Genomic DNA, 23,115 nt, shown 5'->3' on the forward strand with positions numbered 1-23,115 from the left:
TCCCCTCGCTGGGCGCTCAGGGCCGCCCGGCCCCGGCCAGCGCCAGCTGCCCGCAGAGCGCGGCTGCCGCTCTCCGTCCCGGCCCGGCTCAGCCCGGCCCGGCTCGGCTCAGCTCGGCCCGGTCTGGCCCGGCCCCGCCCGGCCCCTCCCCTGTCTGCAGCGGGTGGCGGCGGGAGAAGGGCGGCGGCGCCGTCACGTGAGGCCCTGCCTGGCGCTCGGCTCCCCGCCCAGCCCCGCCGCCGCCGCCGCCGCTGCTGCCAGCCCGGCCCGAGCCCCGCCGCCGCCTCGCCTCGCCTCAGCTCGCCTCGGCTCCTCCGGCGCTCCCATGCCCAGCAGCGAAGCGGTGCCGCTGGGGCTGGGCGCCTGCCGCAGGTCGGGGGCGCTGGGCGGGATGCTGTCGCTGGTGGCGCGGCTGCTGGAGTGGCTGCGCTCGCTGTTCTGGAAGGAGGAGATGGAGCTCACGCTGGTGGGGCTGCAGTACTCGGGCAAGACCACGCTGCTCACCGTGCTGGCGGTACGCGGCCCCCGGCCCGGGGCAGGGCGGTGCGGAGCGGAGCGGTGCCCACCGGCGGGGCAGGCCCGTGGGGTGCGGCGGGCGCGGCCGCCCGGCGGGGCTGGAGGGGCCGCCCGCCCGCCCGGGGCCGCCGCCCCGCGGCCTTTCCCCGGCAACAAGTGCGGGCTTTGCTGCTGCGGTGATGCCACCGCCTGCCATGAGGTCCCGCGGCGATGCGGTGGGATGTGGTGGGATGCGGAGGGAGGGAAGGAAGAAGGGGGGCCGGGCGGGAGAGATCATGAGGCAGCTTTTGCATCGTTGCAATCTCGAGAATTTCACAGCAGGAGGCTAAGATGTATGTGAAAGTGTTTTCAGAGGGAGGAGGAAGATGTCTTCTGGGTCTGGCTGCAGAGCGTGCCCATCTTGGAGCAGATTCGTGGGCTTGGACTCTTGCCGTGGTTCAGGTTGCCTTTCCATGGTCAGTGTATCCCGGAATAATACACCGTGCATCCCTCAAGGCCGCGAGTTGTCCGTTACTGAATTCTCTCCTCCCAGCAGCTGCAGCAATACTAATGCCTCCCACAATTCCTCCATAGCTCTTCCCCAGCATTCAAGTCTGATTCCAGCATTCCGTTCCCTGTCTGGTGATGGCCTTGCAGCCTCCCTAGTGCTGACACCTACCATGACATTTTCTCTTGTGTCACCATGCTGAAATACATTTCTCGTCTTTGTTTGCTGTGCCCTCCAAACTGAATTTGGGTCTATCCCAAAGATTTGCTTTCCATCAGAGGATGGAAATATATACATATTTATGTTATATTTGCTTACTACTAATCATGAAGCTTAGTGAAGCATTTCTGCAAGGTGGTATGTCTTATTAGGTGTATCGCAGCTCCAGCTGCTAGAAGATGAAAATTTCTAGATGTTCTTCAGTCCTTATTGTGAAAAGCTAAAAACTAAACTGGGAGGTGTATGGGTTAAAGTCAGAGATTGAGGCAATGAAAACCTGAGATATGATATTTGGTACTTGCATTTGTATATGATTATAGAATAAGGGAAAAATAAGAGAGTGTGCATTAATGTGAATGAAGAAGTGGAGAGAGAGTAGGAGAAAAAGGAATGGCAAGTGTCCAGTGAAAATATGTTTTGGGTCACATCAGCAATCAATGGAATACACCTGTAGCTGGTGTTTTAGTTGGTTTGTCAGGCACGCAGGTACTCTTGCTGAGATAGGCCTCGGTGCATTTTATGCCCATTGGAAGTGTTCATTTCCCAAGGGAGGGCCTTGCTGAGGAATGGGGAAAAGGCATGACAAATTACATTGCTTCTTGCATTGTTTTCATGAACAGAGCAGAGAAGAGCACAGCAGCTCAGAGACCTCAGTAGCATGTGGTGCCAGACGTTGTGTGTGTAACTGTTTGTCCACTCCCTTGTACTGTACCACCAGTGGAATGGCACCGTAGGTGTTTGGGATGTTATCTTCAACATCAGAGTGCTCCTGTTACTCTAGGTCTGATTTTCCCTGCAGATGTTATTTCTTAAGAGTATTCTACAAGGCATTCATGTTTTGTGACTTAGGGAGGGTCACACATTGCAGGTTTTATAGATTTTAGATCTTCCCGTCTGGAGATGACATACCATGATAATCACCAAAGAAAAGTAGTTGGAGATTTTTGAAAAAAAAAAAAAATTAGGACAAGGCTAACTAATATTATACATAATAACTGTATATTTAATAACAATAAAATAATATTCATATTAGAATATTAATAATATTTTCCTGTTGAATACCGTTGATATGTGAATGGCAAACAGATTTAAAACTTTATGTATGTTTGTGAATACTTATCTAGAGTGTGACAATGAAAATAGCTGTTGCAAAATAGTGGCTACTTAAAATGCATGCTGCAGAGGATCGAGAAAAAACATTGGAAATTACAATTCTTTTCACTTTGCAAGAGCACTCAGAGATCCTATCATGCTAAGACTGAATATATACCCTTTGAGACAGTCTCTGCTCTTCAGAGTTTGAGCCATATTTAGTCCTTAGCTACCAATGGAAAACTTGGATAAAGTCACTGCCTTGTACTGTGGATGTGCATTGATATAATGGAGTAGAATCTGGTTTGATTGTTGATATGGCAGGGGGTAATGACACTGTTCATTATCAGCTCAATATTCAAAAACTTTTAGAGGACATTACAAACTTCTTAGCATCAGTTATTTTTCATTTGTGTCAGGAGGTAATCTGTTTTTATTGAAATATGACAATAAAGTTTTTTGCACTTCTTAAATATTCACAAAAATAGCCAATTTTAGGTCATGTAACCTTCCTTAGCAAGCACAGTAGTACAGACTTTTTACTTTATGGTGGTCAGGTCATTACAACACAGTAAACAGCTCTTGAACTAACTTGAGCAAACAATTGAACCTATTCCTGTCTTTTCTTCACTGTGTGGAAAAATAAAAATCTGTAGACATAATACTTTCTTTGTATCTGATTCCCTTCAACCAGAATGGGGAATTTTTAGAGCAAAAGACAGAAGACCAATGAAGAGCATGTTAATTCTTTACTTTCTATCCCCAATACTAGAGGAGTTATGGTGGTTTGGTTTTTTTATTTATTTTTTGTCTTCCAGTTTAGTGTATTACAGATGATGTATAATTTGCTGACAAAAGTAGAATTTTGACTTTCTAAAGCCTCCTGAATTAACTCAGATTTTTCAGGCATTCCTGTCCTTGAGTAATGATGCTACATTTTCAGTGTTTATGTGTTCATATGTGTTTATACATCAGTCCTCCACAAATACAGGTACTACATATTTTTAAAAAATCATATAATTACAGAATCATTAAGATTGGAAAAGAACTCAAACAGCATCAAATCCAACATTTGACCAAACACCACCCTGTCAACTAAGCCATAGCACAAAGTGCCACATCCAGTCCATTCTTGAACGCTTCTGGGGATGGTGACTCCACCATTTTCTTGGACAGACCAGTACCTGTGTGGTACTGGTCTGGTACCCCCACAAGAGGGTTTACTGGTTGGCTTTGTCTTACTACATCCAGCTAAAAACTTCTGTCAGTGCTGGGTATGTGCATCTGTGTGAAACTGCATGGGCTTTTATTTTCACTTTATTTTTCCTACTGCTGTTGACAAGTTACTGATGCAGGGAGGAAAAAGACAAAAGATGATGAAGATGTATAGTACAGAATTTAGCAAGAAGATTCCCATAAGTAATGTTGAACAAACAGCTGATGGAAGTTGTTTCTTTCCTCAAGGATCTAATTCCAAAATCTTGTGAGACAATCATGTAATTGTCAAAAGTTGCACAGCTTTTAAAGCCCCAAATTAAAAATTGTTAAGCTTTAAGTGTAAATGCAAACTGGAGGCTGAGTGTATTCTCACTCCACAAACAGGAAAGGGAAAAGTTTCAGAACTTGTACAGATCCCAGGAATAGCCCTGGAGGGGTAGACTGAGAGATACATTGCTGTTCCAGTGCTCCTTCAAGCTCTGATACTCCATTTCTCAGATGAGAGGGAACTGATGGAACATGGCTGCATCCTGCTTTGTCCATATACCCATGTTTTCTTCAAAAAAAACCCCCAAAACAACTAACACCCTATGGCACAAGGGTTGATAGGTAAATATGGGCTGATAGGTAAGATTTACATTGGTTTGATGAGAAGTGTCTCTGTTGTGAAAATATTTCTTGAACTGGGGGAGAAGGCAGCATTTTTGTGTTGGGGGTGTATGTTTGGGGTTTAGGGCACACTGAGTTGGCACTTTGTACTTTTCTGTCTTAATGGCATTCTCTTAGCTCTGCAGCAGGATTCCTCTGCTGTCACCTACTCAGAAGGAACAAGTCTGCACATAGTACTCTCTGAATGGGTAATTGTTAACTATTTTTATATTGGGAGTTAAACTACTGGTAACAGTAGTAAGAAACTACAGGAAAAATCATGGTGTAGCCAGTTTTATAATATTTTATCATACTGGGTGTAGGACTAGGTGACCTTTGAAGGTTTCTTTCAACTCAAATCATCCTACAATTCTGTATTTTGGCTGTGCTGCCAAAGGATCAGATAAAGAATTATCTGAAGTCTCGTGGTTTCTGGGGTGATCTTTGTTGCTGAAGAGAATAAAAGATCATTTAAAGGGACTGAGATGAACAGTCTTCCATGATGTGACAATGCAGTAATTGAAGTGCTGGCCAGTGCTCTTGCTGAAAATGAATGTGATAATTTACAGTATTGTAAAATAACATTTTTTAGATTGCAAATGAGAACCTTTCTTGTACATATCAACTGTTTTATAATAAATACAATTTTGGTTTTATATTCCAGTCAGGGCAGTTCACAGAAGATATGATTCCTACAGTAGGCTTCAATATGAGAAAAATAACAAAAGGCAATGTTACCATAAAGGTAGGTGTGCATGTTTGAATTAATACAGAGTGAATAAATAATAGAGTAATTTCAACTGGAAATATGAAAGACAGGAAATTTCTTTTAAGCTTATAGGGTCCCTTATCTGTTTTTCTAGCTCGAGACTAACTTTTTTTAAAGCAATAGTAATATATATCTCTGTTATATTAATCTGTGTGATTTCATTGTATTCCGTGCCAGTCAGAAGCTTTGTTGCACTTTTTTGATTTAGGCAGGTCATAAAATGTGGAGATACTGAGTTAGCTGAGTTGACTCCTGGGGATATATCTATCTTCTCTCTTCCCCTTCCCCCTCCTCCCAACTGTAAGTAAAATCTGGAGCAACTTGACTCCTTACTTAGGTATCTCAGTGGAGAGTGTGGTTTAGCTCACATGCTAGCTATGCTGAAATAGAATATCTAGCTTAAATCAGTTATCAGAGAACCATCTCTGACAGCTCTAGAGACACATAGGCATCAAAATAGAGATAAATCACTCCGGTAGCATTAAGACACTGCTGTTTTTTGATTATGAAGGGAGCCTGGTTGATTAATCTTGATGAAATTCACAACTTCTAGCTAAAATTAGATCAAGGGAATCTGGATTTTTGTCTTTACCTTGACTTTTCCCTCCTTTTCCATAATTTGTAAGTTCTTGTCTCCCTCAGTTCTATAGTTACTCTTCCTCTGGTCTGGCATGACTCCTAAACCACTGATCAAATTCCAGAGGTGCCATGGTCAATAAAAAAGTTACTGCATTCAGCCATAGTTGATAAATAATCCACAGGAATAGGAGTTTCCTTTGTTTTTTTTTTCTTTTGCACAGAAGCAATGAGGCCATGATTAATAGAGAGAAAACATGAGGCGTAGTTGGAGGGGTGGTGTACCAATGCTGCTGCAGAATTGTCAGATGTAGAAGAAAACAGAAAAGTTGTTGATTGTTCATTAAACTAGGCAAAAATCTTTCACTAGTAAGCAGTTGTCAAGATAAAGTATTTTTTGAGCCAGGATAGTTCAGAAGGAACTGACTAATAGTTTATACCAGGGTATAAATGAGCAAATGATGTTGCAAGATTAAGTTGTGCAGAGAAGGTGTGGGTGAGTTTCTGTGGAACTGTGCCTTGTTTTACTCTTTGATCTCAAAAGTAATTTTATATATAGTTACTATTATAGATTTTTTAATAATAAGGAGATAATGCTAACATATTGAATCTGTTTATTAGTTTCAAAAAACATATTTAATTTGGAAGCCAGACTGCATAGGACGATATCTTGACTCATTCTCACAGTCTCTCTGCTACAACAGCATTCAGTGCAAGGAGGGGATGTAGGGCAATATGACTCTTAGGCATAGATGCTTATTTCCTGAAGAGTCTGTCAGGATAAACTACTTGTATGTCACTATTCCTGTATCTAGGTTAGAATCTTACAGGTTATTGCTACATAAGGTTTGCAAAATCATTTTACTTAGAGAAAAATGACATAATCTTTTGATAAGTTGGTGACTCAAGAATGATGGGGCAGTGCCTCTTGCTAGAACCCTTTTATGAACAATTTGCAGCCCTGTAGCAAGAATTCACAGTAAATTTTTCTTTAGCCTTTTTATCCCAACAAAACAGGTAACCCTTCTCACAGAAATATTATGATATTCAACTGTCAGCTATTAAAACTAATGGATGAATTATTATTTTACTAAACCCATGAAGTTCTTTAAACATGACAGAAATGTTATTTATGCTAAGCAAAGACCTGACATTGTGTCTGACCTTTTTTGAAGGTTTCATGGGACACTGCAAAACAGAATCAATTAAACTTACTATAAAGTTCAGGCTGAGAAGTCAGCTGGGTCAAAAAGTCATCAGGTGAAAAATTGGCATTCTAGAAATATTAAGATTGATCACTTTTGGAAAAGTAAGTTGCAAACCCAGCAATTAGGTGATACTAATCCTTTATCTGTTTTTTGCTCTACCTTGGGGTAGGCCACTAAGAAGGAAGTACTATGCTAGTGCAGTGTCACTGCCTGGTTTGTTTACTTCAGTTCTATCTGCAGATTCCACACAATTCCATAAGGCAGAAAGAACTGAAACCCATGGTCTTCTTTCCCTTCTTCTGATTTTGGCAGTCATTTCCAAAAGGTGGTAGATTTATTCTCATTTTTAGTCTCTAATCTTAATGTGTAAATGTATGGTCACTGGTGTGCGTGTATGTGTATTTATCTGAACCACACTAAAAGAAAAACACTGATTATTTACTTGAGACAAAACATTTTGTAGGAAATGCCAGTTTCAGATGTTCTCGAATTGAAGCTAAACCTGTTTAGAAATGTAAGGCTGTCAGCTTTAACCATGAATTGTCAAATTTTGACTTAACAATATGTTTAATAACCTGTCACCTGTTACTTCCAAGAAGAGAAGGCAATAAAGGAAGGATTTTGCCACACAGTGTTTGAAATCTAAGCAGGGAGCTTTATATTTTGAGGTTGTGGTTGAGGTATTGAGGTACAGGATGATTTCTAGCATCAAAGCATTTAATATACTGCAATGTAGGGATCTGCTAGAACTATTCTATTGAAGTTCATTACAAAACTGATGGCTATATTTTTTTCCCTGAGAAAAATATCTGACTGAAGTGCTTTGAGATTTTAACTCCAAACAAGTTTTTCTGTTTGGTGAGTGATTTGATTTGATTTTGATATTTTTTCTGGATCTGCTTGGTAGCAGTCCTTTTGCTTAGGTGAGATTTACTGTTCAACGAGCTAGACAGCAATTAAAAAATTTTACTTTAGCAAGCCAAGTTTTAAGAACCTCAGAAGACTTGAATTGTGAACTGCTATTTAAAGTGATTGGGAATCTCCAGCCTAGCAGCCTTTGGTTTTTGCAGCAATGGTCTTAGAGCAGTCTCAGTTAAAAGGAAATAGAGCACCACAGACATGTGTATGCACAGATAATGCCATAGATTCATTTCCCTTGCTCTTGCATTGGTTTTTCTTAAAACAGCATGGCCAGGCAGATTCTGCACTTCCCGGCCATGGTGCTCCGGAGGGAGTGGAGAGCAGGTGCTCAGGGCGCTGGGGCTGGCGGGCTGGGCTGTGGTCACCCCGGCTGTCACCGCTAGGTGCCGGTGTCCCTCCACCGCAGCCTGCACAGCCTGCCTGCTGGAGAGCACGGCTGGGCTTCCTGCTGCTTGCACTTTGCTCTGGAGAGGCAGGCGAAGGATACCGGCTCTGGGCATTCCTCTGCCAGCTTCCTTTGTTGCAGCACTCCTGCTCTGGACAGTAGTGTTTTCAGGTCTCTATGCATCCTCACAGAAGCAGAATCCTCCTGCTTTATAATGCTTCCTCCTACTAGTTAGGATTTCTTACCTGTCACATTGTCATTTCAAATGCCGTGCAGTAATACAAGCTTAGGTGTGTACTCTTGAGTGTAGCTCCAGCAGTGTTTCAGCACATACTGGCTATTCTGTATGACTTGGATCACTCTGAAGAAGCTGTGCTGTGTCTGGCCTGATTTCAAGTTAAAGTGATTATTTCTGTAAAAAAAGAATTTTTGCTGGATGTCCCAGTGTTTAATGATAGTTGTCTGTAAGGAAGAGCTGTACTGGTGGTTCAAAAGGGCTGTGATCCACAGCAGGAAGCCCAGTTACTGGTGCTAAATCCCAGGGATTGTTTAGTGTGTTCATTAGTGACCTGGCTGGTGGGACAGGGTGCACCTTCCACAAGTTTGCTGGTAGTACAAAACTAGGAGGAGTGGCTGGTGCAGCAGAGGGTTCTGCTGCCATCCAGAAGAACCTTGACAGGCGAGAGAAATAGACTGGTAGGACCCTTAGGAAGTTATGGAAGTACAAGGACTTTGCTTTTGTGTTCTGTTGATCCTTCTAGCGTTGCGTTTTGTGTCTTATAAAATGGCAAATAGCCTCTGATCACTTAGAAATACTCCCTCCCATGAAAATGCCTCTGTGCTTGTTGTCAAGAGTTGAAGATCCTTTGTGAACATTTTCTCTTGCAATTCTATCTCCAGTTCTTCAGCGGAAATATTATGATTAAATTATGAACATTGAAACATGCATATAGTTTTTTTCTTTTATTAACAATGCTGTGTTTAAAAGTTGGACTTTATCACCAGGGAGGAGGGAGAACAGAGTTCTTTCAAGGGCCAAGACTGATTTCAAAGAACATACTGTTCCAAGAAATATTGCCTGCAGAAAATGTAACCACGTTGCACATTTTTTTTGACTCTTAAGGGTGACTATGAAGGCATTTCCAATATCTAGGATAACAATTAGTAAGTATTCTAAAGTAGTAAGATATTCTAAGTTCCATATTAAGTTACATGGCTGGTAGGTACTAGAGGTCAGGCTGTGTAGATTTGTATATGTAGGGCAATTTATTAAAAAAATTAAGCTTATTAGGTTTTTTATTCTTCTGTTTATTAGGCAAAAAAAAAAAGATATTTTTGGTTTAAGATTCCAGTCTAGAATAGGTGATTGTTTAGGATTTGTCCCTCATGAGCTTAGCCAGGCACTGAGTAACCCAGCCTGAGCCAGTTGTCTGAACTTGCTGGGGAAGCAGTGGGTGCTTCACCAGGTAGCTAAGGTGGGTGAAACAAACAAAAATTTCCTGCTGTTGGTGCCCTCTGAGCACTTCAGTAGTCAAAGAGAAATTTTGGTCACCTGGATTAAATGCCTAAATTTTAGGTGATTGAAGTTGTCCCATGCTTTCCAGTTGCTCCCTATTACACACTGAGTTGGCCGTGAGTGCAATGACTGCTGTGTATGTGTGAGCTCATTGGTCACATCTTAGGCTTCTCTGTGTACATTGTGGTAGTGGATGTTACTGGTGCTGCCTTATTCTGTCCAAATACTCCTCTCTGCTTAACAAATTCCTCACCTGTTTGTTTAGGTTAGGTTTTATGGCTTATACTTTTTGCATACTTCCAAGAGGAAAGATACATTTCCAAGTTCGAATATTTGCAGTGTTGGATTCATCTTGCAGGTTGAGATGTCTGCATGTAAACAGCTATATGTCTGCAGTGAGGCTTAAGCTCTTTTAATAATAGTCAGAGGAGCTGTCATCAGTGCTGTCAAGCCTAGAGCATAATTCTGTCATCCTAAACAAGATGTTATATCTGATCAGCTGAAAGGCTGTCTAGACTTTGCTGACTGCTGTGAGATTGTAGGTACTGAACCCACACACTGACATCAAGATAGAAATTTGTCATTGTAATCTCTGTCCACAAGAAATCTCCTACCCAGCATATCTGAAAAAAACCATGCAACATGACATCTAGAAAACGCTTTTCCTGCAGCTTCCTCATGAACCATCAAGCCTTCCCACAATATGAGCTAATTTGAAGAAACACAGCTAGAGTGTTAATGAGCCTTTCAGTAACGGAAAGCTCTCAAAAATCTTTGAACCTATCCATGTGCATTTTTGCTCAACTGCCATGATAGAGCTCTGTGCAAAAGAAAAGAATCTGCTCCTTAAACACAGCTAATAGCTACAGTCTTAAGATGGAGCCTTCGATCCTCCTGAAAGAATTGGAAAGAGATAAATCCAAAGTTTCCTCTTTTAGAAGAATTCAATGTATCTCAGGTAAGCACATGGTAAACAGTGGTTCCATCCTGGTGATCTAGTTTACAGATTAAAACATTGCACTAATTAATGACACTGTAGAGCTGCAAGTACAATAAGAATTACTACACTACAGAAGTAGATAGGAATGAATAAAATAGATTAAAATGCAGTACCAACAAGATATGTGCCTTTGAGATTGAGCCTGAGCAACAAATCCTTGAGATTTTAATCTCCTGTGAGGCAGTGGTACTGTGTATCAAAAGAAACTTTCTCTCAATTTGGTCATTCTGTAATCTTTGCTGATTCTTAAAATCACAGTTTTTATCAATCAGAGTAAAATTACCTTTAAATATTATGAAACTTTTATTCCTGAGGGGCCAGTAAAAGCCATGGGAGGAATTTGAAGACCAGCGTCTTTTAAAAAGCAACCAGACAAAGTAAACTTCTTGTTATAGCTAGCTGTATGTTCAGCTGTTAAGGTTTAGTCTCCTGCCTATCCCCATTCATACCCAGAACATACTTTTTACCTGTGTATTAAATACTGGGATGCAAAAATAGTTGATACACAAAACATGCAAGGCTCCTGCAGGAAAACTTCTTTAACACTAAGACCTCTCCCCTTTCCTTCCTGGATACCTCTTGTATTCTCACAGTTCTGTCTGTTCAGCCGTGTACTATGAAAATGGTTTGGTGCAGCAATTTGTGTTTTGAATTAAGTAGTTAACTCTTTCTATGGCTATTCAATATAATAAAGAGTATTAGAAAGTTACTATTAAAACCATTTTGATTTCAAAGAGAAAGAAGGATTTTTTTTAATTTAATGCATTTTTTTCATATATCACATAATTATTACTATGTTGATGTAAATTTGTTTCTAAAGCTCTGTTAAAAACACCTAGTCTATATTGTGTCCTTCATGTTGTACTTTAATGAATAGTTGTAAGCCTGATTAGGGAAACTGACTGGAAATGACTTATCTTTCCATTGTTTCAAGGTGACTTTTTCTCCTAATGAGAGTAATCTTGTTCTGCAGTGCAATTTAATGCTGCAAGATATGTCATCAAGCAAGGACAAACCCAGGATTTTTTATCTTGTATTATTTATTTTGTGATTAGTCCATGCTACATTGTCTTGTAGATTTTCATGGCTATCAGAATTCCAAAAATCTAATCTGACTACTAGTCTGCCTTATCATCTTTCCCTTTTTTTTTTCCTCTGCTCTACCAAGAAAACAATGTAGTTTCTTTTTCAAGACATGCAGATGTGCACCAGATGGCTTTGGATAGTTTCAAGGTCTTGATGAGTTATTGGAGTAATTAGTGTTGGTGTAAGTTTTGTCACCTAACCATAATGCTGAATACTCATTACATTCAAGCTTTTAAAGTATAAAGGTTTATTTTACTAAGACCTTTGATACAGTGCTTCAAATGTCAGTACAGATATTAATTGATACCCACTTCATGATTAGAAGGTCTTTCATGTGTAAAATTTTTTGATCTTATTCAGGGGATCAAAAAGCACTCTACATTTAGGTGATACAATAATTTTATGTTGGAAGGACTGTTAAGATATCAATCAGGGAATTATTTTTATTGGTGAATTGGGAAATACTTCTTTCTAAAATAAGAATTTAAGATATTGAAAATTATATAGAAATTTATACATAAAAATTATTTACAGGCTGTGAAATTAAAAAATAGTGGACATTAATTGAAAAAGGGCTTACCCCATGGCTCTGTGAAGCCTTGCTCTTTTGTGAAAAGCTTTGTTGCCACAGAAGGCATAATTTGGATTTATAGGGTAAATGTGAGGACAACTCTTTAAAAAATTTGTTTCTTTATATATTACTTCCAAATTCAGTTGCTTCTGTAATATATATGCCTCCTAGATCTGGTATACAGTATATATTGTTTTGATAGCTAAATCTGCTTAAAATAAGAAATAATTACTTCTCTTTGTCCTTGGCAGAGGAACAAATCCATTACTTTTATTTTTCAGTGTTCATCACTGTCTTAATCTGTGTGTCACTTGTAACAGGTCTGTCTTTGGATGTAGCTGTAATAGATATGTTACCATGTAGCCCCAACCTGTGTGATGTGTATATGTTAGCTGCTACTTTGATCTGAGAAACAGTTTTGAAACAACATACTGTCATCCACCAAAAATACCAATTGTTTTGCAAGTAAAGCAAAATATGTAATTCCTGTACAGAAAAATAGTGTGTTAATGTTTTAACAAATTTAGGAATTCCATGGGGTTGCTGGACACTAATAGCATGTGTAAGTATTTATAGGATTTGAGCTTTTGTAATAGGATAAGCAGAATTTGAGCTTTCTTTCTTTAAGAAACATTGCTTAATCACTTCAGGCCTACCTATACTACTGTTTCCTTTTTGGTTCTGATTAATTAATCCTAAATGTGTCTGTTAAAGCACATTTGTTGAACCAGTGGGAGAACTGTGGAGGTAGTGGAGCTCCTTGGAGTGGGGAGCATCATCCCTTATGTGGATTCAGTCTGCTCTCTGACCAACTCTTTGTTTATTTACTATCTGTCTTTATTCTTTTTAAAATCTGATACCTTCTTAACTCAGGTCTCCCTAGCTACATTAAATATTAACTTGCATAACTGTTTCATACAATGATGATACTCTTTTTTGTTTTGAGACTGTGCATTTGCAATAATTCACTTCAGTATCTGAGTAGGACTTTTCTTTCAGTGAGTGGGAAAGGGTAACATTCTTCAAAAAACATTTGGAGCTTTTAGTGTCACAGGCCTGACATACTCTGTGAATGTGCATGTCCTCCTCCATTAGCTAGAAGGTGCCAAGAAGACCTTTTAATAAAATTTTGGAATTGGCAATGCAACCTGCATGCTGCATGTAAGAGTTAATTTATTCTGTTGGATTAGGGCTATGTAGTTAAAAAGTGTTTTGAGGCTGGAGTGTTTGTACTTTTTCAGGTGTGGGACATTGGAGGACAGCCAAGGTTTCGAAGCATGTGGGAGCGCTACTGCAGAGGAGTCAATGCAGTTGTGTAAGTTTTCTTTTGTATGTCCATAGAAAATGTTCTTTGTAATATATATTATTATAAAATTAGGTATTACATTATATCACACATAAAGAAAATAGATTTTTTTTCTGTCCACCTCCATCACATAAGAAGACCCAGTATAATAAAAGTAGTGTGTTTTGCACGTGCAGCAACCCAGACATGTAAGTAATTGCATATTCCGGGCCATTTTCCCCCCACAGGCTGTATTTAGCAGCCTAAATCTGTTATCTTCCTGGATCAATATCTTCCTATCTCAATAAATACAGGGCTTACACAACTTTGGATTTTTCTAATGCTCTTGTCAATATCAACACGTTTGTCACATTTCAGATGTTTTAATGCAAATTCCTGCAGTTAATGGTCAATACCATAAATAACTATTTTTTGTTGCAGTTACATGGTGGATGCAGCAGACTTAGAAAAAGTAGAAGCTTCAAAGAATGAGCTTCACAGTTTGATAGATAAGCCACAATTGCATGGAATTCCAGTAAGTATTTTCCTTATTATTCTTACCTGAATGTTGACAGTGGCCTAAATCCTCCTGTGTTGGTTTCTCTGGTCTCTTAAAAATACTAGGTTATATATTGATGCAGCCTTGATACATTGAGCAGTCTTAGAAAAATTACTGTGATTTTTTTCTCATACCACTCAACAACTTAGGAGTGCTGCTTTGTGTTTGTACATTTTCTTGTCTAAAGGTGAGAATAGATTTCAAAAATTTGTGTTTTCACGTGTTGCATTATCAGACAGTAATTACTTCCAGTCAGTCCCTTGTTGGCTGGGTTTCAGCAGTGACCCAGGTATGTTTCTGGCAGTTATCTTATGGCATGTGAGATCAATATTTCTGCAGGTTGGCAGACAGTAACATCAACTAGTGTCCTCTGCCTCCAGAGATTGCGAAGGAGCTTTTTTTATTTGTCCTTACTTTTTCTTGACTTAGTATTTCAAACTAAATTGTGTGGAAAAAATGCAAATATGCATCTGTTCTCCAGTTGGAAGTGTCAAAGAATAGTGTATTCAGCTGAAATTCTAATGAGGAATACAAAGGTGGAGACTAATGTTGTTTACTTAAATGTAATCTGCCAATTTAGGAATCCATCAGGTTGTCATTGGTCTATGTTGACATCACCAAACAAGAGTTCACACCTTGATTATAAGAAAGAAAACAGTCTCACATACAAATGAGGAAGAAATAACTCACAACTTGATGGCTATTCCTTGGCTCCTTTTTTTGTAAGCAGTAATTTGGACACTTGGCCACTACAAGTAATCAAAGTTACCTGAGGGTGAGTGGACAGTGTAAGGACTTAAAGAATGCACTTGAAGTGTGTCAAAACACTGTCAAAGCCACAGAAGAAACTTCCCATAAGATAAGCCACTGCAGCAGGAACATGAGATAAGCACAGATGCCACAGCAGGCAGGAGCTAATTCCAGCCTAATGGAGCATCTAAACATGCTGCCTGTCTGGATGTTGCCACCATGGCAAACCGTGGGGAAGGAAGTGTTTGTACACATGCCATCAGGTATGGGAATGGCATCCACACCCATGGATACCTGAGACTTGGTCTGTATCAAAATGGTACCTTCAGCATGCAGTCAGCCTCCCTCTCTCTCTCTCTCTCCTTTCCTCCCACTATTCTCAAATGAGAGTTTTTCAAGTGATTCACCATCTTTTTTATAAGGTTTGCTCTTTTTGTTGTGATTTTGTACGTTAATTATCTATTGAAAAAATCCTGCAGAAATGGACAGTTATGCTGCTCATGGAGAGTGACATTGCCTGTCCTTTGCACTCTCTTTGCTTGCTCTTTTGCTTCTCACTTTTCCTTACTGAAATGATTGGTCTCTCATATCTTCAGTAGTATTTAATTAAGTTCCTTGCCACTTATATGTTATAATATCACATTCCAAATCCCCAGCCTGACCCACACAGTAATTTCCAAGGTGCAGTGATGTATTTTTTACTTACTTTTATTTCATATGTAGTAATTAGTATTGAACTTCCTTCAATTTATTGTGCTCAGGATCTGGCACTGTAGATTTTAGAGCAACTTTATTAATCTGGACTCTAAATTACTGCAAGTAATGACTTTAATATGTTCCAGATTCATGGGGTATAATGGGACAGTCTTAGAATTGTAGCACATCTGGAAAATAATAAAATGCAACCATAACTAGAAATACCTTCCATTGCTTACTTTATCTTAGTATGTGCTCAACCTATTTATCTGACCTTCATTTATACTTGAAGCCTTAAACAGGAACTCTGAAGTTCCAGCATCTATTCAATAAATTTTCTGTATTTCATGGACTTAATTCCCAGTGTCTGCCTTCAGATTTCAACCATGGATGCTCAAATTGGACAGAGGGGTGGCTGGTGCCCAGGTGATACTTGGTTTGTAGGCTGAGCTGTTCAGTGCATCAGTGTTAAGAGACAAGAGAGGAAAAAAACATAGAAAGAATTTTTTCTGAGTCTTTAGGACCAACCTCTGCTGCTGGGGCCCTACTTTTGATTAACATCAATCTGTCCTCTGAATTGAATATCCTTTGGTGGCTTGAGTGCACCTGATACATGCTGGCTTCTAAAATTTCTTTGCATTTAATCTGATACCATCCTGTAATGCCACCCAGTATGGAGTGATTCACTTCCAGAGAGACTTTTGATACTAACACACCCAGAAATAATTCAATCCAGTTTTCAGAGGGTGTACATCCAGCATCTGGTCCTGACTAGGTGCAGGATTTCCATGATGTTCCCACAGTCATTGATAATTTTGAATATATCCTCCATTTTAAATAGCTGCAAGATCCAGAATAATGCCAACAAAAAGTTACAGACCAAAAGAAACTTTTGTTGCCCCTGGATTTAATAGGTATATGAATTATTTCTTTCAGGTGTTAGTTCTTGGAAATAAACGAGACCTCCCAGGTGCACTGGATGAGAAGCAGTTAATTGAGAAATTGTAAGTAGCTGGCTTTTGTAAAAAGCTGAGACACTTTGAAGTTTGATATGTAAGTCAAAATTATTGGTAGTCTGTGACAATAACTGGCTATAAAAGATTCTATTTTGCATGCTCAGATATTCCACTTCGAGCTCTGCTGGCGCCTGATGTAGTGATCTAGGCTGATAACTGACCACAGTAGATTTGAATCTTTCTTGATTGTTGTTTGGTTGTGTGAAGTTATTTCAGATAATCCTGTTTTCCCATCACTGAGGAAAGAACTGCTAGGGATACTGAAAGGGTCATTTTGACTTCTTGCAGTACAATGCAGTGTCAGTTTAATGCCTGAATGGCATTAGAACAGAGCCATATCAATCTAGTGTTGGTAAATTTAAGCAAGTCAGGTATTTTTGCCAAATATCCAAAGCATAACTTAGGGATTACTGAAAGTAACAAATTGATGCATAGTAAATGTAATTCTAAAGAAAATATACTATTTTGTAAAAATGACCAGTATAGTACTAATTCTGTAAAATTGGATTCCCACGTCACATAATTTTAATTAGTGTGAAAGTGAAGTTTTGCTGTAGTAAGGGTGGTCCAAAGACTGGGCTACTAAACTGGGGCTCTTAGAATGGCTGAGGTTGGAAGGAACCTTGAAGTCATCTACCTCTGCTCAAGCAGAGACTTTTGCCCATTGGAGCTGCTTGCTCTGGACCATGTCCAGACAGCTTTTGAACATCTCCAAGGATGGAGACTTTGCAGCCTCTCTGGACAGCCTTTGCTAGTGCTTGGTCACTCTCAGAGCTAAAAAGTGTTTCTGTGCGTTCAGAGAGAGCTTCCTGTGTTTCAATTTGTGGCCATTGCCTCTTGTCACATCACTGGGCTCCATCTTCTTTACAGGCTCCCTTCAGATTTTTGTACATATTAATAAGAAGTTCCCTAAGCCTTTTCTTCTCTAGGCTAAACAGTCCCAGCTCTTCAGTCTTTCTCTTAGTATGTGAGTTGCTCATTAGTTTAGTTGTCCTTTGTGGGGCCCTATTCCATAGATTCGTATCCCTCTTGTACTGATGGTCCACAGCTGATCAGGTACAGCCTTCCTGGTGCAGAGTAAAAGGGAAGGTTCACCTCCCTTCAGCCTGCTGGCAGCACTCCTAGTGCACCCCAGAATACCATTAGCGTTTTTACCACACTGCTTGATGGTGTTCAACCTGGGGACCCACCGAGGCTCCCAGGTCCTTTCCTGCAAAGCTGCTTTTCCAGACAGTTGGCATTTGACCTGTTCTGGTGCCTGGGGTTGTTTCTCCCCAGGTGCAGGACTTTGCAGTTTCCTTTGTTGCACTGCATGAGGTCCCCTGACAGCTCTTTTCTCCAGCTTGTGGAGGTCCCTCTGGGCGGCAACACGACCCTCTGGTGTATCAGCCACTCCTCCCAGTTATCTGTCATCAGCAAATTTGTCCTTTGCCCCATCATTTGCAACAAATGAAGTTGTAGAACAGGATTGGACCAGTATTGGTTCTGGTGTACACCGGTAGTCACTGGGTTCCACCTTGCCTTCATGCCACTGATCACCCCAGTGTTCAGCCAGTCTTCAGTCTACCTCGCCATCTGTGCATCCAACCCATACTTCCTCACCTTGTCTGTGGGGATATTATGGAAGGCACTGTCAAAGCCTTAATCAAGCCAAGGTGCACAATATCTGTTGCTCTCCTGTCATCTACCAAACTGTAGATTTCATTGTAGAAGGTTATTGAGTTGATCAAACGTTATTTCCCTTGTGTGAATTCCTGGTCACCTTCTTGTCTGTCACATGCCTGGGAATAGTTTGGATTATTTGCATTATCGCCTTCCCAGAATCAAGGTGGGGCTGACTGTCATGTACTTCTCCGGGTCCCCCTTTTTCTAAAGAGTGGCATTTGCCTTCCTGTGCTCTCAGGCACCTCTCCCAGGTGACATGGTTGTTCAAAGTGGCCTCACAATGACATCAGCCAGTTCCTTTATCACTTGCAGGTGCTTCCCACCAGGGCTGATGGACTTCTCCATGTCAAGTCTGCTTATTTATTCCCTGGTTAGATCATTTTCCATCAGGGGTACAACTTGTTTGCTCTTACTCATGATCTCCGGGGTTTCTGAAGGCTAATCTTGTTAGCAAAGACAGCATTTTCATGTCCTGTGTAACCAGGTCCCCTGTCTCATTGAGCAGTGGGTGCACATTTTCTCCTGTCTTCCACTTGTCACTCTCTAGTTTTCTTTGATATCCCTCATGAGATCCAACTTCAGCTGGGCTTTGGCTGACCTGCTGGTGTCTCTGCATTCTTGGACAATGTTGCTGTATTCCTCCCAGGTTACCTGTCTCTGCTCCAACCTTCTCTCTGCTTCCTTTTAATTACCACGTTTATGAACTCATTGTTCATCCACTTGATGTCTTTTGGCTTTTTTCCCAGGCTAGTTAGGATAGGTTATTCTTAAATTTGGAGAGGAACTTTGGATATTAGCTGGCTTTCTTTAGCCCTTCCTTGCTACAGGGCCTAACTGCATGGGACTTTACCAAGCAGATCCCTGAAGAGGCCAGGTCTGCTCTCCTGAAGTCCAGGGAGGTCTCTCTTTAGTTCTCTTCTTTGCTACTCTTGTGTGGTCTTCAGACATCTCAGTGCCTTCACTTCCCACCTGTCCCTAAAAAATTTTTTGTGCATGTCTGTGTCACTTGTGTGAGGATAAATAAATGAGAAAATAAGAAAGTGTTCAGAAGCTCTGAGGGGAGTTGGAGAATTCCCAGAAAGAAGTTGATTAAGAATCAGTTTCTTCCTAAATGCAGAGGCATCCTTTCAGTAGGAGTCAGATGTGATATATTAAGTATATAGTAAACATCCTAAAGATAAATGGTGTGATCATTTGAGCACTAATACTTTATTATGATTTACTGGAGAAAAAAACTCTGAATTCTTAGTGAAAGGTGAATGATAAGACATGGGTAATACTTGGTTGCATAACAAGATATAAAAATAAAAATAATAAAATGTTATTTTTGGCTTATGAATTTCTGTGGTTTTATTTCTCACTATTACACTGACCTAATGAGAAATTCAAATTTTTGTGAAATGACTTTATAAACTTTTAATCCTTATCGTTTAAGAAATGTGTAGTTTTCTATGTTCAGTGGCATATTTTAAGAATTTAACATCTGAGAATAGAATTTAATCCACTGAGTAAAAAGCAGAAAACATATAATTTAATGGAAATATCTGTTCTCAGTGTTTATGGGGTTATAACAGCACTTACTGTTTTCATTTCTGTAGAAACCTTTCAGCTATTCAAGACAGAGAAATCTGTTGCTATTCTATTTCCTGTAAAGAGAAGGATAACATAGGTAAGCTTCTTCTAGTGTCATCAGTGTATGATGGGTTTGTACTTTGGATCAGATCAGGTTTGAACATCTACCTCCATTATATTATTGGAGGTCTCAATAGATCTCAATTTACATTGAAAGATACTTGGCAAATATTGTAGGCCACTGTATTTGTTTCAACATAGAATTATGTTTAATTAAGAAAAACCTTGTAGAAATATTTAGGTCCATGAGAAGTTAATTTGACAGGGACCATGGAAAAGTGTATTTAAAGCCTGGAGTAATTGAATCCTTTACAAGAAACCTGTGTTACTTTTGAAGAAACAGTAGCTTTCTATGAAGGCCTTCCAATTATTAGGTGATCCTAAAAAAACTGTTGGGGATTTACTCCACACATGGTTTTATTTGGTAAGCAGGTTTTATGAGTGTGTGGCTGTTCCTCAAACTGAGGGATGGGTGCTTTTTCCAAGAGGAAATGCAATGAGTGTATCCTGTCATCAGTGAAGATCTATCTCCCTGTCTTCCATCTGCCTTTGATTTTGCCTTTTCCTCTCTCCCCTATCTTCCACTTTCCTGTCTCTTTGCTCTGTCATTTTCTCCCATTCCCTTCCCTCCACAGGGCAGGAGGAAGGGATGAAGCACAGGCTGAGCTAGCAGCAGCAGCAATTGTCTGGGGCCGTGCCACCTCTGTGCCACCCTTCTCTGCATGCTGCTGAAACAAGTGGTGCTGGGTGGGATGGGATCCAGCCTGGCTGGATATTTATAGCTGCTATGTGAGGAAACCAGACTTGATAGAAGAGCTGGGCAGCTCTGTAGGGCTCAGCTGAGTGAGGAACTGTGAGATTGGGAATAGGAAGAAAGCCACTTCCTCTCAGCTGCAGGGGAAATTTCCATCCTCCACAGAGAGAACCAGGTAATGGAGATGGTGAGGAGACTGTACCGTGGCACCTGGACTTCATTGAGCTGGGGGAGAGTTCAGCTGTGTGCAGAGATGTGTTAGGCAGGAGGGCCTCTCCTGCAGGTGGTGTAGATGACTTGGGTGTGTTAGTTAGAAGGAGACTAGACACATGTTTGCAGCTTGGGGTGCAGCTGTTATCTCTGAGTGAGGAAGATTAGCCTTCAGGAGATAAGGACTGTAGAAGACAACACAGGATAATCTCAGTAGTTGAAGTACAGTGAATTTGATAGAGGTTTTTGAAATGCTGTGCTTGATCCTTATCAAATTGGCAAGGCTGCAGTGGAGGTTCTTAAAAGTGGGATTGTGACTGGAAACTAGTAAAACCAGCTTAATTTCTGAAATACTAATGGAGAAAATAGATTTTGATCCTAGTCTGTTTATCTGGATGTCCTGGAGGAGAAAAGCATGCAACAAAAAGTATCCTAAAATTTGCATGAAAGAATGATCATTAATGCAGAACAGTATAGATCCCTTACTTGTGGAAGTTCTGGGAGTAGTGATGAAAAAATCCTGAGACTTGGTCAGGTATCTTCCAGTGTAATATTGTGCCTAGAAAGACTAGATAGGTTCTTGAATATTTGCAAAAAACAAAATAAAGAATGGGAGCACACTGCGTGTACCATTTCAGACTGTGGGCATTGTTGGAGCACCATATGCCATATTTTGAGGAAGACCTTGAAAAAAGAGGTTGGGTGAGAAGCTAGGGACACCAAAGGACTGGAATGTACCATTTATAAAGAAAGACTGTTATGCTAGCTTATTAAAGTGATGAAACTACTAGTCTGTTAAGGAGAAGACTGGCAGCTGTCTTCTTCCTCTGTGTTCTTGGCTGATGCCAGCACAGTTGAATGAGATGATACTGGTTTTTCAGCGTGAACTGCAGCCTAGTTAACTGGTCTCATCAGGAGGTGTAGGTGTAAGGCTGCTAGTTACTGTGTCCTGAGAGACTGTGGAAGATAATTATATAGTTATTAGCTTTGATGTAAGTGCAGTGAGTTGCTTTTTTCTGCAGTCTCAGAGCCTAAGCAGGTTTGCAAGGATATTCATGGAGTGCTGTCTTGAACTTAAGACAAATATGGCAACAAATTTCAATTTGAGGGCTAGAGCTGCTGCTGCCCCCTGACATCCTTCCTGCCTTCCTGACAGATGTTACTGCCTTGAGGCAAAAAAATCTAATCTGCTCATGAATCAGTTTGTGAACTGCTGCAGTTTTCAGCTCAATGCCTTGGATTGCATCAGGAGGGGTGCCAATTTCAGCTATCAAATTTTAGTCCAGTGTTGCATGTCTTTCAGAGACCTTGGACTCCTACAACCTATCTAAATAGCTTCTTAATATATTGTCAGATGTTTGCCCTTCTCATTCCTTCTGTTTGTGTATTTGCCTTTGTTCTCACTTAGCATTCCATTCTAGTCTGGATTTTACAGTTTGTTTTATGGTCATCTTAAATCTTTGCTTTTTCAACAGTTCCTTATCTATCTATGGCTTAGAGAACTTGATGTCAGTCATTGTATTTCAAGAAAACAAAATGCACGTGATTTAAAAACATACAAAAATAACCAGAAAAGGACCACCTGGAGGTTGATGTTCTGAACTTCAATTATGTGTGAATGAGAACCTGTGGGTTTCTGGGTTTTGTTTGGTTGGGGTTTTTGTATTTGTATTAACCTGCTGGTGTTCTGTTGTGCTTCTACAGTCTGCAAACAGGCTGTTGAGTTTTTAATTTTGTTTCATCTATCCTGACAGACATAACATTACAATGGCTTATTCAGCACTCCAAATCAAGAAACTGTTGAAGAAACTTTTGCTGAAGATTACTCTTCCCCAATCACTTTGATTCCTATCACCTATACACACTGAAAAGATAAGGAATGCAACTGTCTACTACCAGGACTCACTGTGGTCATATTTGTTAACAGAAGTAATCTGACTTGCTGACTTGTAACTTGTCTGTCTGGTTTCTTTTTTTTTTTTTTTTTTTTTGAATCCAGATATTTGTCTGCCTAGGTGAAATTCCTGAACGCCTTAATACAAGACTGGAAGAAATCAATAATTTTTTGAGCTGAAATGTTTTGAGTTTATGCATGCAAATTGTCAAATACATAGTACTTTTTTTCTAATTTGAAACTTAATAAATTGTGCAGTGGAAACAAATGACTTTTTTTTGAATGTAGCATATAATTATTCACACAGAATTTCTTCCCTCTGAACACATGTAGTTAAGTACATTCAATCAATTAAATCAATTAATCAATTAGAACTATAATTAAGAGCTTCTTATTTGAACAAAATGCTGATATTCAGAACACTTTCACATACTCTGGAGAA

The 23,115-nt window shown here is 40.1% G+C and overlaps 1 protein-coding gene across 1 annotated transcript; it reads left to right on the top strand.

The window, feature by feature from the left end:
- The first annotated feature begins 234 nt into the window (after positions 1-234).
- Positions 235-22,732, top strand: LOC136557083 (ADP-ribosylation factor-like protein 8B). The gene is made up of 7 exons (XM_066550657.1): positions 235-514; positions 4,845-4,925; positions 13,454-13,527; positions 13,939-14,032; positions 16,439-16,506; positions 19,782-19,852; positions 22,534-22,732. Exons 1-7 carry the CDS (start codon positions 326-328, stop codon positions 22,581-22,583), a joined length of 627 nt encoding a protein of 208 aa, XP_066406754.1. The 5' UTR covers positions 235-325; the 3' UTR covers positions 22,584-22,732.
- The last annotated feature ends 383 nt before the right edge of the window (positions 22,733-23,115 follow it).

The sequence above is a fragment of the Molothrus aeneus genome, chromosome 5 (genome assembly GCF_037042795.1).
Source record: "Molothrus aeneus isolate 106 chromosome 5, BPBGC_Maene_1.0, whole genome shotgun sequence".
NCBI classification, from domain to species: domain Eukaryota; kingdom Metazoa; phylum Chordata; class Aves; order Passeriformes; family Icteridae; genus Molothrus; species Molothrus aeneus.